The sequence below is a fragment of the Stigmatopora argus genome, chromosome 17 (genome assembly GCF_051989625.1).
Source record: "Stigmatopora argus isolate UIUO_Sarg chromosome 17, RoL_Sarg_1.0, whole genome shotgun sequence".
Taxonomy (NCBI): domain Eukaryota; kingdom Metazoa; phylum Chordata; class Actinopteri; order Syngnathiformes; family Syngnathidae; genus Stigmatopora; species Stigmatopora argus.
Window position 1 is genome coordinate 10,310,054 of NC_135403.1, and position 16,050 is coordinate 10,326,103.

The following is a 16,050-nucleotide window of genomic DNA, read 5'->3' on the forward strand; positions in this document are numbered from 1 at the left end:
TCACTGTGTACCTTCCATGATTTTTTAAAGATACAGTATGCATTAAATAATATATTCTCTATCATTGAATATTACATTTAGGTCAACTGACAAAAGGTCAAATAAAGATACAACCACATTCTACATTTGAGGTCATAGTTCTGAATATTAAGTTACAGTTCAGGCCACTAGGTGACTTATTGTACTAAAAAAATAATAACACTAGCTACAGTACATGTATTGGGGAGAAGAAAAAAAAAGTACAGTATTTGACTGACTTCTTGCTGGATATATGAAGTCAGTAGTCTTTAATTACAGGCCTTACCGACACACACCACAATGTACATAGAAATGATTTTAAAATCTGAAGTATAATAAACCATCTGTGCTTCTATTGAATGGTTGTTGGCAGATTTCACACAAACGACAGAGGAGCACCTGTATTCTTTCATTTTACAGGAATTGCAAATTTCTGGGGAGATCTAATTTTTCTTTGGAAAAACAATACTTATACATTTTATCTTTTAGAATACTAAAAAAAACAATATTTAATCGTCACTTTTACTCATTTCAGACAGGGGAGACTAATGTTGATGCTCGGTTAATGAAAATGGAGACTCCTGCAACTCAATATAAATACATGAAAATGAGTAATTTTACTGTTTAAAAATTGGTCCTCAGGTTATGAATCAAAAGGGTCATTACTTACTTTAGTTCAATATTAAAATTGAACCTTTACAGAGCGTGACCGCTACAGTGTTCCAATTATTGACTTTTATGAGGACGTACTATAGAATTAAGTGTAATAATCCATCATGAGAGAATAAACTGAATTTTTAAAATTTAATCCAGTCACTTGTTCGTGAATCACAAACTATAGAAAAAAATTGGACTTGCCTTAGTGTCAATTACTTGAATACTATGAACAAAAAACAAATATTACAATCCTGAAGAAATGGGATTACATTTAAAAATCATTCACAGTGAACAAAATATTTATACACCCAAATAAATATATTACCTTTGACCAGAAAGCAGCAATGTACAATCTTCAAAACACTGCATGAAAGGGGGAATATACACCAGAATTAAAGTTTTAGTTTGAGACTGCAAATATTGACTTTTAATTGATTATCAAGCAAAGAAAAATGTACCAGAGGACAAATCCTGAGTCTCTATTAAACATTTGCACCGATTAAAGTGCTTAAAGATACTAACTGGAAGTGTTTTGGCTGCTACAAATCAGTTTAAAGGACTATTGCACTAAAATTCCTGTTGGAAGTTTCATCTTTTCACGTACAAAATTTTTAGGGAAGACAATCACAAAAAAAGTGGGCACAGAGGACATGTTATAAATTATGGCTATTTGGTGATTTTTTTTGTATATATATTTATGCTAATATTTATTAACTTATTCTATGTTGGATATACTAATAGTTTCAGTTGCCTTAAGAAGTAACAGATAATCATTTGAAACACAATGTGAGGCATATTTTAATGTACTTAATTTCATTTATGTCTTGTTTGAGCACTGCAAAACACCAGTTTTATAAAATATTTGACCATTACAGTAAAACTTCTAAATTTGAGAATAAGCAGCTATGTTGCTTTGTTTGACTTTTGTGTTTGTTCTAATGTGTTGAAAACAATATTCCCACTATAAGTTATTTAAATGGAAACATTAGGTGTTAAAGAATGATTTGTTGAAAATAAAAACTAGTTAAATAAATGCTCTCCCTTTGATTAGACAATCTCTATCTTAGATAAGCACTTGAAATTGAATATATGACTTTTTGGAGTCTAATGTACACATTGGCCATAACTTGTAGTCAGTTCTGCATTTGATGATAAACTACGAACAGTTCTAATATTAATATTGATGTAGTACTAAGCTATGGGAAGCATGACAAGGTATAATCATTTTTGCAATGGTCAAGCTATAAACATGTGCAAACTATGTGTGGCATTATAATAGTTGGAATTAAATCAATGTGCAGGGTGTCCCAAATGTCACAATTGACTTAAAATAAATGGCGTTACACTCACCCTGTGTCCGAGCATGGTTATGCCTCAATGTTCTCAAGTTTATGGTAAGAATTCAAAGTTTGTTTCTGGCATAACAATGCACCAAGTGCTGCTATAAATTCTTAAATGTTATGGTGAAGGATGACAAAGTCCTGGGCAGATTTAGCATTTTGAGCATTTGGAAACATCATTTTAAAGGGATGTGCTGCTTAGTGCCACAAGAAAAAAAAACAATTTGCCTGTAAAAAAAAACAACCAATAAACCCTTGAGAACTGTCTTGGTGTTAAAAAAAGACCAGTGTTCATCTGCAGTAAGCAAAGCCGATATATACTAAGTTATGCTCTCCAAACTGAAGGACTCACACAGATTTTGGAGCTATACACACACACGCAGACACACACACACAATAAAGCGCACTTACTCATTTCCTCTTGCCAGTGTTTGCATATTGTACTGTACACGAAATAAGGGCGCATTCATCTGGTCGTAAACTGTCAAACAGGTATATTTTAGTAGCTCATGACTGCTATGTACAATTTGTAAGCATTCTGGGTGCTTAGGTGAAAAAGATGGACCAGTGAAATCTGAGGTAGCAAATTCAACAATGATAACTTAAATCCACTACGGACGTCAACTCTCAGCTCAAAGCTTACCTAGTTGGAAAACTGGGATGGGATTTCATGTTGGAGGTTTTTAACGTTATGCCAATTGTCGTGACTGTCTGTTAGACCATCTAGGCATGTTGAGGCTTTGTCACCCAGGAGCAAATGTCAACATTGGTTCTGGTAGGGCAGCTGATATGTTCATCAAGAAAATTCATGGCTTTATACCCCTCCAGTTCCCACCCTGAGGTGCAAACAAGCCAGTCAAGTGTGCTCTTGGGAGTTAATGGGGAGAATTTTCTCCACCCGTTGGCGCCGGACCTCGGGGGTAAGGAACCGTTTACCTTTATAGGACAGCAGGTTTCCTGTTAGGCCAGCTAACACTACATTTTCACCAACCGGTTTGTGAGTTTCTGGAAGCGCCACTGACACAGACGAGAGTAATTGTTTCAGTGCAATAGGTGATGGCTACTTGTTTCATTGTTATTCAGTCTGCTGTCTTTTTTTCCTCTGCTTGTCCTTGATGAGTCACTCAGCAGTAAAGGGATAATCCTAAAGATAAGATACTCCTAAGGTGTTGTAGTCATTTCAGTCTCCATTGGGGTTGTGTCAGAACACTTCGGTTCTCTTTTTTGGGGGGTCGGGGGTTGAATCAAGATTGTACAGTTCAAAGAACTTGGGTCTTCATACAGATAGGGAAGATTCTGGGAGGAGAGAGGTGTCAACATTCCTTTACCCTCTGGATTGATTTTACCTAATCCTTGTCTCTAAGGTCACAATGAGATTTTCTCCCAAAGTTTGAATAAGGGTCAGTAAGATACAAGATCTCCCTCTTTAACTCACCGTACAACCATTATCCGCATCATTCACTTCTTCTTAGCTCCCCCCTGGGTCGGAACTGTGTCTATGTGGTGTCCGTGAGTCCTGAGGTGTGTGTGACTCTTGGAGTGACAACCTCCGTTGTGTTTCAGAATCTTCGGAAAACAGACCCGCTCCTCCCGTATTCTCTGCCCTACCATCGATACATAGCTCTGAACTAAATTCCAACCCTGGTCTTCTTAGGTTTGAGGACATACCAGATTGCGAAGATGCTCCAGTATTATTACCTAAATCTAAATCTATTGCTGGCTCTGAAAATGTTGCACCTCTAGATTCCAATCCAATTTCAAGCTGCAAATGTTGTCCTAAAACGGAAGTGGGGTGCTGGTTCTGGCTGGTGTTGATCAAAGATGAGTTCTGCAGTTCTCGAGACTGAGAAGATGTGTTTGGAAACTCCTGGAAGTCCTGGGAAACCAAGATCTGGGAGGAAGGGAACGAAAGATTAGCTATACCAATTCTCAATTTGTGCTTGAAGTTCCTCATTTAACTTTGACTGAGTTCACTTTATTGCGTTTAAAAAAAGAAGCACTTAAGTGGAATAATGACAGCAACGTCATGTAGTTGGAGTAACCGTTAAAACTGTATTTTACCTGTGATAAGGAGCTCAGGGTGTTTGTCTCTAGAGGCGTAATAGGTGGAACCTGTTTTTCGCCAGTACCTGGATCAGCGCATGGGGAGGCCTAGAAGTGAGATAGCATTATTACAGCATGAACTGTTGTCCAATTTATTCACAGTATATTCATTTGTTGTTGTATTTTGTTTATTTATTTAGGGTTTTTTTTTGTTGCTCCTGGCTTTATGCAGAAATTGTACATGGTTACATTTCTACCTGAGGCGGTGAGGATACAGCACTGTAGGCAGGGGGAACCAGAGCCATCTGTCTCTGCAGAAGCTGCATGATGGTCCCAATATCTGCTGACATGCGATTCTCTAATCTGTAAACAATAATAAATGATCAAGCTGTACATTGGGAATTTAATTGCACTTAAAGTGCTGCACATACATGCACAGTATAGTAGTAAATACCTAGCTATTTGTACCTGTTAAGTTGTTTTTGCAACAGCTCTAGGCGTGTGTCCAGTTGGTTGCGTTGCTGGCGACTCAAGCTGTGCAAAGGTGTGCTGAGGGCAGGGGGCGAGGCTATGCTACAGCTTGGAACCTCCTGGTACTGCCCGCCGCCTCGATTTTCCGCCCAAAAACTGAAGATGTTAGACACTCCTGAGAGGGCACCTGAAGAAAAAAAAATGATGTAAAGGCTGAATGAGAGCCAACTTTTAACTCATTTAAAATGAATAAAGCTTTTTGACCTAGAAATGCAACAGCATGACTATCTCACCTGACAACGCATTGCAGGTGTTGCCAGTCTTGACCTCCCCTTCCGCATCAGTGTTCTCATTCATGCTTTTCTGTGTGGCTGGAACATGATGATTCTCCATCATTGCAGATGAGGGAGCCAGGCTTGTTACAACAGACTCCCCACCCTTTGAGAGCAGGTTAAAATCATGTTTCTTATAGGAAACTAAGCAGAGTAATTGTGGGAGGTGAAGGGTGTACCTCATCACTACTGGAATGGGAAGACAATGAGCTCTGATACTGTCTCTTGGCAGCCTCTTGACGTTTTTGGTTGTGGGCTGCCTCTCTCTCTCGTCTTCTTTTTCCAGACTTTTGGGTCTTTTTAACTTCACCAACATCCGCATCATCTGGTGAGAAAATCCCATTGGAAGAAAAAAAAGGGGTATTGTGTAAAAGATAATTTTTCTTCATCATTCACTTGAAAAATCAGTTAAAACAAGCCCTATTGGGGATTTGTTACCCTTCTCTGTACGTCGCCTGAATGATAATTTGCGTCTACGTAATTTGTTGAACCCCCCACATTTAGACTCGTCGCTGCTGGGAGAGCCTGGGATCATGTTAGTCTGAAACGAGACGTGGCCGGCTTTTAAAATGGCATGGCTGAGATTAAAATATTCTGACTACTAGAGAGCCATTACTAATAATGTACATGACATTTTCCTTATAAAACTCACATCACGTAGGTTGAAAGTAATTTCCAGATTGCTCCAGAAGTGTTCTGCAAATTCAGGATACATGTCGAGCACTTCTAGAACATCTTCCCTGAATATTTTGTGAAGGTCACAGTAGGTTAAAGCCCTCACATCTGCGTTGGATTTTCCAGGTCGAGAATACAAGTTGATAGGTTCACCAAAGATGTCATTTTTTCCTGATGATAATGGGCAGAGGATTGTAAATAGAGAAATGTGAAAACAGCAACAATGTAAATATCTGCCAAATACACTTTTAGGAATGAAATTAAATGTTGTTAGGAGCCACTGTTTAGTTGTTTTTCTTTATGAGAACACATTTTTTAAAACAGCTTCTTCCGGCTGGAACATCACATTGAAAATGAATGAAATCCCCGAGAAAGGTTAATAAAACACTGGTATATTTGGTCAAAATGTCAATTTTAGTAGCATGCCATTTTCTTTAACCGATTTCTTTTGACACAATGGACGGCCATTCAATTGAATTCCGACATTACACTATGTCTCGGGTATGAATAAATTAGGACTTAAAGTTTAAGTGATAAGCCACAATTTCTCTACAATTGCAATGGATAAAGTGCATCGATCATTGGATTTTCACCATTTTATGTAAATATACATGTACTGTAGACATAAAACATCAGTATCAAAACCAGCAGAGGGCGTCAAGAACTAATATATGCATCAACATGCATAAGATTAACACAAACAAAAATGAATATAAATCTTCAAAATACGGTAAAATATAAAGAAAAATAGTTCAATTAATAGTAATATACCATCTTACCTAGTATCGCAACCACAACGTCTCCTCTTAATATCTCTATGGATCCTCTTGATATAAAGTAGATAGCAGTTAAAACATCCCCAGCGTGGACAAGCGTGTCACCCGGGGGTGCGTGGGTAGTCTTAAACTTCATGGCCAATGCCCGGAGGCAGCCCTTGGTAGAGCCTTTAAAAGCCTTACAGTTCTCCAGCAAAGTCCGGTTGAGATGGAGACAGATGTCCGCCTGGAGACACTCTGGGAAACCTTTTAACACCTGGAGGATAGGTTGGTGGGAAATTGGGGGAGAGGGTAAAGTGGAAAAGATCCAAAGAGGCCAAAATAAATGGAGGAGGAGGGGGTGGGGGGTTGCGATGTATGGATGGGGGGATTTTTGAAAATAAACATTGATTGAGAATGTGATGGGGGAAAGGGGCAGAAATCCCAAGAAGGGTAGGTAAGGAGAGTGAGGAGACAATGGGAAAGAAGGTTAAAAGTGTTAGGAAAAACAGCAGTTGAATTGTTAAAGGGATGTAGATACATGCCATGAGCATAACTAGTAGATTAATAAATCTTAAACTAGTAATTAGTGGTACCCAACAGAATCCCTGAAGCAGATATTTAAACTATTATTTTTAAACATTCATTTAGGTTGAATACCTAGTCAACTTTATCACTCGATCAAGGATAAAAATTCATTACAAGCGCCGCAAAATTAAACTTTTAAATCAGGTGAAAATATTAAAAATCTTGCAGGGAATTAAACCGCTAATCCACAACTAAGTACATACTATGCTGACTTCAGTTGTATTGTGTTTCAATACAGGTAAGGACAGTCAGGGGACAAACTGTTTGGAGTTCTGCAATTCATTAACTCTGTCTGCTTTTACCCGAAAGGACACGCATCAGCAGTTGGTAAGTTTTCTCTCAATTGTCTTCTGGAGTTTTGCCGCAAATTGAAGCTGCTGAAGTGTGAATGCTTCGGCAGGAACAATGTGAACAGGCCCCAAAGAGTGTTATTACTGTGAAGAATGGGTGCAATTTTAATGTGTTTGTTGCAAGCATGGGGAGCTCAAGACTATTTAGATGGGAACTTTGGACCCCTCCTAACTACGACTTATAGCACAAAGCACAATAGTGCATTCAACACCCCCATTATAGGTACATCCCTCTCAACAATATATGTCTTGTTATTTCTCCTATTTTTGTGGTTAATTACGTGAGGAGTGACAGCACAGTTTAGACTACTAGAACTGGTATCAAAGCAATATTTGTCAATTGAAGAAGAGAGGTCAGAGTAAATCGAATCAGACAATTATAATAATTACATAGACGACAGTGTTAGATTGGGGCTACAGCACATACATGGTGATTCATTAGTAAAGTTTGGTTAGCTTTATTAGGAGAGGTATTTATAAAAATACCCCTTAAGAATGAAACAACAAAAACTGAAACCCCCAAAAACAGTCCATAAACAAATTATATTGTTCTTTACTTTGTTTACTACACCGCATGATGGGTTTGAAAGATGACATTCAGATACTTGAGGTAATATCTTCTTGTCAGCGTAACTGAACGGTGTGACATGTTTATGATTACAGTCATGTGTGTGTGCGTGTGTGTCTGTTGTCACAGCTGTGTCAAAGCAATCTTGCCAGTGGTACTAAACGGGCAAAGTTGAATGGGATGCAACCTCCCGTTGGCTGTGACTAACGGTTCAGGCAGAGGTCGCCCCTTGTACACTAAGTTCATTGGGACGACTCTTTCTGAGTGTACTGGGATTCATGCTGCCTTTGTGTGCACTGACAGGTGTGAATCATAAAGCCTACATTCAGTACCTTAGTGACCAGCATAACTAAATTACTTAATCAGCAGTTTCATTTCCCCCCACAGGGATTTAATAAGTGTGTAATGTTTCCAGGAGAAATACAGTAGTATACTCACTCGCATTCATATGCGATCTTGTGTTGGTCCAAAGTTCACCAACGCTATTTAATTGCACATGAGAGGGGGTGTGTGTGCTATTTATAATACTCACATCATTCCTATTTTCTCTGATGGTGTCGGACCATGCATGCTGAGACAAAGTCTTCGTATCATCCTATTAATGTACAACGCAGGCTCAAAATACTCCTCTAACCGCTATGTGTGTATTCATGCGGAACACTCATTTAGTTTGATTCAGGAACTTGGTGTACACGTGCAGTACTTTGCGACATGTGGAGAAGAGATACTCACAGCATTCATATCGATGCCATTAGTGTAGGACCATGCGTGTTGGAAATATTCCTCCAGTCTCTGTCTGAGTGGGTTGGGGATCTGGTGGAAGCGGATGAACTCCCTGACACGAAGCATCTGGGTGTGGTAGCGGGCCGTCCCCGAGTACAGCCGCTGGATGATAGCAGAGACATTCCCAAAGATGCTGGCGTACATCAAGGCTGGTTGTAAGAAATAATACATTAGTTAGGACTGATTTGTTAAGTGGTACAAAGTCCAGAAGGGAGTGGGGGCAGGGGCTAAGTGACAAAAAAACCATACAAAGTTGTAGCAAATCCACTAACATGACTTGACAAGAATGCTTTCTATATTTAAAATGAAATAGATGTTCAGAGCTGACGACTGTCTGGTAATTCTGAGACTTTTGAGTCAACAGTTTAAGTGGTAGGGAAGTGTGCAAACGTGCAAAAACATCTCTACCCATTCAGTTTTGGATCACTAGCCTAGATAAGGAGCAACATTGGTTTTTAGTTTTTGATGTCCAACAATATCATTATTACTTACATCCAATGAGCATGACGCAGATGGAGAAAATCTTCTCCGAGTTGGTGTTTGGGGAGACATTTCCAAAACCCACACTGGTCAAACTGCTGAAGGTGAAGTACAGAGCAGTCACATACTTGTCTTTAATGGAGGGTCCCGTTCCTGGTGAAGGACAGATGGTTTAAATACAGTATGTATTATTAAGGATTCAATATTTTCATATTACCATACTTATATGTATATTTAAACCTGTCAGATTCTTAGTACCTGGGATGGAATCATTGAATTGTTTTCCCAGTTGGTCCCCGAGTGTGTGGAGCCACCCAATTGAGCCGTTTCTCTCCACATTACCAATGGCATACCTGGGGATGATAATAATATAAATTAAGCATGTCTGTCTGTGTCCAAGAATTTGTCTATTACCATTCAATATGTTGTGAAATTAATTCCATGTAAATATTTTCAAAAGTACAGCAGGTCATTACAAAGTTACTGTTTTTATCACAGATAGACAAAATAGTCTATTCATATTAACCTGTATTAAAAAATCAACTGCTTTCAATTATGTTGATTACGATATTTTGCTATAGAATTACGTAGGGTTCTAAATATATTGGATACTGTACGAATGCTTTGTATGAATAAGATGTGCGTGGCTATTTTACCAGATACAAGCCAGCCAGTGTGCAATGAGGGCAAAGGTGCACATCAGGAGGAATAGGACGGCCGCGCCGTATTCTGAGTAACGGTCCAGTTTCCGTGCTACGCGGACCAATCGGAGGAGACGAGCCGTTTTCAGCAGGCCAATCAGAGTGGTGGTCTGATGAGAGGAAAAGAGGTTAGTGATGTTTCTCCGATTCCATGTTTGCAACCGCTCATCTACTTGAAGCAAATCACTAATGCATGCTGCCACAGAAAAAAAAACAAACGAGAGTGAACTTCAGGGAGTTTGACCTAGTCTAGAAAATGAGCTATACCATTCCCTTCCATTCATTAGTGTGAGCCCTACTATGTCCATACAGTGAATATAATAGTGGTTCATAGTAAATGTTGTTTTGGCAGGGACCCTGGTCCTGCTGTCTGTGTGTGCGTCTTTACTATAAATAATAACTGTCTGCGAAGAATAATCTGCAATTTCGTGGCTCAGTGGCTTTTCTGGGCAACATCAATGAAGTGAATATCCCCAGGAAACTTGGGGCTTTTATTCATGTATAACTTTTGCCACAAAATTGCAATAGCTATAAAATAAAAAGTATATACACTCACACAAAATTAATTACACAAAGATTGTAATGATTTTAGGATGAGATGCACTGTCTAGTGAATCAATCATTGTAGGCCTCGATGGTTTTTTGGCCTCATTAGGACATCCGCAGGGGGTGCAGACTCTTGCTTTGCCTTCCTTGCATCTTCCATCTTTCTCCAGCCTCACCGCACAGCCAATCCATATTATTAAACATAACCTGTGTTACCTTTATTACTTTATTATAGAGTGTTTACCTTAGTGTGGATGTAAATAACCATTTATTCATGGATTGGCGCTCAAAATATTCTAATCGCAAGATATCTCTGCTTATTTTCTTTGCCATATATCTAATCATCCCATAATTGATGCAACTACTTTTATTATTGGAAAAAAACCTAATTTTCTTAATGAAAAAATACAATCTAATCTAATTCTATGTATTTTTCCCTGTCACAGAATGCATTGTGTCTGCTGCTGATTTATACTTTTGCTTAGTTGACTACTCCCAAATGACTTTTCATCTTAACATTTACGAATGCAACTTACCTCCTCGCCACTGCGATAGATTAGGAGGTCAAAGGGAATGGCGGCCACCATGTCAATAAGGAACCAGCCTTTGAAGTAGTGCACGGCGATACGCAGTGGATGGCTTACCACCTCGTCATTAGAGTTCACGTATGTTGTCCTGTGATGAAAAAATATGTCAATAAAATGATACAAAACCATTGCTTTTCATAGTATTTCTCAATGAATATAAATTTACAATCATTTCAAGATAATTCACTTCATCTTAAAATGTACTGTTGTACAAACTTCAGACTAACAAATATACCTCATCAGTGAACATGTATTTAAAAGTCATTAAAACCTGAAGTTGATGAGGATATCGATAATAAACATGATGTCCACTATGAGGTCCACCACATTGAGAGGGGAACAGGAGTAACCGCAGCTCTGCCTGGCTGCTTCTTCCTGAGATAAAAACACAAGGATACGTCATTAATGGACGCTAAAAATAGAGGATGGTTGTGTGGGACTATCACATTTAAATGGACAAACAAACTATTCGGGGGAAAAATACTGGGACAAACTATTCTTCATTATCATCATCATCACATAATTTTTTAGTTAAATTCTGGTTTAGTATTGATAGCATTCTTAGTTTTATTCACAATGCATGGATCACCATGTGTGCAAGCTAGCACATGTTTGGCTTCCCTTTTCAAATTGCATACTTACGGGATTTTCCGGACTATAAATTGTACTTGCGACTAATACTCAAGTGCAATTTAGTATGTTTATTTTTCTGTCTAACCACCGAAAGCCAGTTTTTTAGGCCATAGTTATAAAAAAAAATAAAAAAATGTTACATTAACAGATGCCTATTTACCCTGTTGTTCTCCATTAAAATTTTAATTTGTATTTTTCTTGGTTTCGGATCAAATAAAAAAAAATGCTCTCCTTTATATTGTGCATTATTTGTCTACTGCGACTAATAAAAATAAATAAAAAATACAGTATATAGTTCTGATCCAGATCAAGACTTACCTGGTCATTTAGGAGAAATGCAGCTGAGTAAGGTGTCAGTATGGCAGTGTAGATGACCAGTAGCAGAATGAGCCAATCCCACACTGCCTTGAATGGACTGTAGTGCAACACTGTCCAGTTGTGGATGCGAGGAGCCTGGAGCTTGTACTCTGGCAACACATCTGCGCCCAGAGAGAGTACCTGGGAGACAGAAAGCACAGACAATCAAAACGATTACTCACAGTTCGAAATTAGGAAGAACTAAAACAGAACGACAAAAAAAAATCTGGACGAGGCAGAAAGAGGCACAGATATGCCTTTCTGAAGATTAGTTTGCTCAGTAGATGTTTGATGGTGAGTAAAGTGATTTTAGAAATAAGCTGAAAACAACAGTCATGCGCTAAATGAATTGGATTCGAAAATATTCAGAGGGTTTATTCCATAGCGTATCTAAATATGAAATAACACTGCAAAGTAAAAATACCTTTTACAGCATTTTCTTAGCCAAAAAGAGTTCTATTAAAACTCACACAAGGAATAAGTTTGAATATTATTGTAGAACTTAATCGCTTTACTGGCTGTAATATATTCCAGCATCTGCACTTGGAGGAATTAATTCTTGACAGAGGCATCAGGGAAGCCTGCCTAGTGTCTTTGCCTAAAAGAATCAAACAATGAACCGAACGATCGTGACTCGCAGAAAAAGAATACCCAACACTCGAATGCTTTTTTTGAGTGTAGACACGGACATGTCAACCAGCTGTGAAGTGTAAGCATCTCTCTCACGCACACAAAACAGCAACCGATATAATATTCTAATGTGAGCATCACTATTATTTGAAGGGAAAAAAAGTACAATGTAATACTCTAGAGGATGCATGCAAATTCTCACCACTATGTCACCTTTATTTAAATGAATATTATATGACACATGAATATTTGAAATGAGTCCAAGGCACAATATTGAGGGGGAAAAAAACTCATATTTCCCTGCAGTCCTCATTCATATTGTGCATTGTGCCAGGCTCACAATGTGTCACAGTCAGTTATTTCTTGAGTCATTAGTTGTGGGAAGACAATATGTAAAAGTAAAATAAATGCATTTTTAGCTAATGCAATGCACTGCAATTTAGTTAGCTATCATTAAAGCAATTTATGAATTAAAGTGGTTTCCTTAAGCCATTAGTGCATTTAAATAAATGGAAATTCCTGTCTAAAATATACTTACTGCCCTAGAACCAAACTCGCTTCAATTTAAGAAGTACTCTGCTGCCCAAACAATTATGCATAATTCATTTAGATTATTTTAATAACATTAAATATTGAAAAAATGTTTCAATTGAGATTTTAGGCTAGTCATAATATTTAATGATACATAATAAAAAATAAACTGAACCTAGTACTTTAGCATTTGTTTTGTGAAATATCAACACAGAACATCATGCTTCAATGATAATTAGAAAAAAAAACATTTTCAGAAAACATGATATTGAATTTTGTTGACTAACAAACTATATAATAATTAGACTTAGCTGATTAAGCGCTTTAAAAATATTATTCTGCACACCAGGACATCAAGCAATAAAAAGCTTGTTGAACAAAAATTCCACCTGAGGACGACCACAAAATATCCACGTGTGAATACTTCAAATCTCAGTGCAGATGTCAAAACATATTTGGAGTTGACTTTGAATGCAGCTGTCTGTCCTATCAAGATGATATATTTCAAAAGTCACCCCACATCATGCCTTTGGCAGTCTATAGAGTGGAATCCCCAGTGCCGTAAAACCTTTTTTAAAATCATCTTTGACATTTAACCCTGAAGTCAAAGACCTTCATTCCGTCTGCAGCAACAAGTCTCCGCTGGCAAATCCCAAGCAGAGCAGTCTCAGTGGTCAGTTTAAATGTAATGTAATTGTAGTAAGTGTAATTAATTTAGATGTAACCATAAGCCATGTCATGTTTACACGCTATACTGTCAATGTTGACAGAATTACATGAAGACATAATTGGACATCCGATATTTCTCCATCCATCGTTCATATTTCTTGTCATGAAGGTTTGCGGGGGGGAATTAGGTAAAAACCAGCAGGCTTTAATTTAACATGGCAGACTGCTTAAAAGTGTGAGCGCATGGTAAAAGAGAAGAGGATAGAAGAAAGATATTCAGGAAGTTGACGGCAGCTAAAGGCACTAAAACAGCCTGCTGCTTTGTATCTGCTTACCACGCAGGTTCTCACTTTAAGATTATGGAAGAAAAAAAATGCTTAGCAGGGGATTTAGAATAAATGTCCTCGCGCAAGCAATTATAGTGAGAGACACAAATCCCAGAAGAAACGCTTTGTTTTGAAAATGACAAAACGCACTCTCGTGCTAACAAGGGGAGAACATCGGTTGATCTTTCGTTTGGCCTCTTCATGGGTTCCTGAGAGTTCCTTTAAAACACCCAATACACCACTTCGCCTCAAAAGCCTGGACAAACATGGTCAATTCTTCAGAAATAGAAACTAGTCAATAATTTATAGTCAAACAGTCAGTCAAAAAGCATTGCTCAAAATCCTGTCCAGGCAAGCACATAAAAATTTCAGAAGCCTTCAAATTCAATCTATACTGTAAACAGACATTATTTTGGGAGCAATTCACCTCTTATGTTGGATAACTATTAAATAATTCAATATTTAATCATGCGTGTTTATTGTTTAAAGTTAAAAATGTTTGCTGCTGGGGAACATATTGACCAAGAGCACACCAATAATGTGTGTCATAAATATTGTAGAGAGAGCTAAAGATGTTTAATACAATAAAAGCTGTCAACTTGGTGTCTGAACATTTTTTTCCTGCCCATTTATAACTATTTAGATCAAACAGTTTGAAAGACGTTGAAGATATATTGATATAATGCATCTAACACTGGCCCTTCGCCCTAACTGTTATGACAAAATTATGTTTTAGAGGTAAATGATAGACTGGATTTTTCCCGAAAACATTCAGCTAGTTCCATTCCTGTCCTGAAAATTGTGTTAGAGTCATAATCTTTATCACTCACGAACTGTCTCATCAAAATCCCTTACCTTAATTAGAAACATAAAGCTTTTCCTAACCTCATTTATCTGCAATGACCTTCCTGTAATCTCAAAAGTCATCACACTGTGCGAAAGTCTAATGTGACTCATTCAAAAGAAGGCAGACCTCCAGTAAGAGAAGGTATTCACACTGTGGAATGATTGACAACCACAGGGTACAAACGATAACAAGTACAGTGTTTTTCCCATAACATTTTCCACCTCAAAAGAAGCCCTAGCGTAAATACCTGAAACATTTTTTGTTGCAGTTATAACAATAAAATACATGAATAAAATTTGATAGTTTGTAGGATTCCAAATATATTGATGAAAATAAGTGTACGTTGGTATGTTGGTTATTCTGTGTGAGTTAAACCTAGTTTTCTAGCTGTAGCTTTCAAAAACTGACCCACCTGTCCAACCGGTTATGGGGCACTACAAAATTGAATATTACACAGTGGCACCCTGACTTACGAGTTTAATTTATTCTATGACTGACCCGTAATAACATTTCTCAATTGTCTTGTGAAAGACTGACTCATTATATTCCATTTCAAGTGCTTTACTATTCCCCAAAACCGTGACTGTAGGAATTGCACAGTGACAAAAAAGGTTGAAAAATTAAGATGACTATTAGTGTTAGATACTTTCCATTAAATGTGATGTGTGTGAGCAAGAAAGAGTGACTGAAAGAAAGCATGTGAGCCTGCACTTTAATCTGCCTGCCACCTCGATTGCCTTCGTGGCTGACCTTTTTCTCGCCAGCCCCGACAGTTCTCTTGAAGGCATAACAAAGGAACACATTTCCTCAGCCGTGATGCCTCTTCTTCTATCTAAGACACCACAGGTCCCTTCTCCAATTCTCTCTACAGATGTATTTTTCTCTGCGTGCCTCAGTCGTTTTGCTCACCGGAGTAAATCTCTTCTAAAATATCATTGCCCTTACCTCATATTCTACCCTTACTGAGCCTGAGCCCCTCTCTTTCAATTTCTATGATAGCAAGGCTAAAAATATTAAAGCAGCAGTGAAACACTAATAACTGCTAAAGGGCCACTGACATTGTGTGGATGTTGCTGACACACTCACACGTACGTTGAAGTGTTAATCTACAGAAGAGAGATTTCTGTGTCGACCCTTCATTTTAACTGTTTAATCTCTTCTTT

At 38.0% G+C, this 16,050-nt stretch overlaps 1 protein-coding gene and 1 long non-coding RNA gene across 2 annotated transcripts in view; one reads left to right on the forward strand and one right to left on the reverse strand.

Annotated features, from left to right (window-relative positions):
* Positions 1-2,484: 2,484 nt before the first annotated feature.
* Positions 2,485-16,050, reverse strand: part of kcnh2b (potassium voltage-gated channel, subfamily H (eag-related), member 2b) — a 94,077-nt gene continuing 80,511 nt past the window's right edge. Inside the window, exons 7-22 of the mRNA XM_077624632.1 lie at positions 11,846-12,025; positions 11,166-11,269; positions 10,844-10,982; positions 9,717-9,871; positions 9,319-9,413; positions 9,073-9,213; positions 8,530-8,729; positions 6,316-6,568; positions 5,514-5,707; positions 5,300-5,402; positions 5,041-5,186; positions 4,823-4,967; positions 4,527-4,716; positions 4,316-4,421; positions 4,077-4,166; positions 2,485-3,906 (exon numbers count right to left, since the gene is read on the reverse strand). Coding sequence (XP_077480758.1) covers positions 3,484-3,906; positions 4,077-4,166; positions 4,316-4,421; positions 4,527-4,716; positions 4,823-4,967; positions 5,041-5,186; positions 5,300-5,402; positions 5,514-5,707; positions 6,316-6,568; positions 8,530-8,729; positions 9,073-9,213; positions 9,319-9,413; positions 9,717-9,871; positions 10,844-10,982; positions 11,166-11,269; positions 11,846-12,025 — 2,664 coding nt within the window. The 3' untranslated portion in view covers positions 2,485-3,483. The remainder of the gene's footprint in view (positions 3,907-4,076; positions 4,167-4,315; positions 4,422-4,526; positions 4,717-4,822; positions 4,968-5,040; positions 5,187-5,299; positions 5,403-5,513; positions 5,708-6,315; positions 6,569-8,529; positions 8,730-9,072; positions 9,214-9,318; positions 9,414-9,716; positions 9,872-10,843; positions 10,983-11,165; positions 11,270-11,845; positions 12,026-16,050) is intronic.
* On the forward strand, positions 6,495-11,029 carry LOC144091930 (uncharacterized). Its single transcript, XR_013305928.1, has 4 exons — positions 6,495-6,579; positions 7,118-7,206; positions 9,720-9,889; positions 10,754-11,029. It is a non-coding gene; the product is annotated as an uncharacterized LOC144091930 (long non-coding RNA).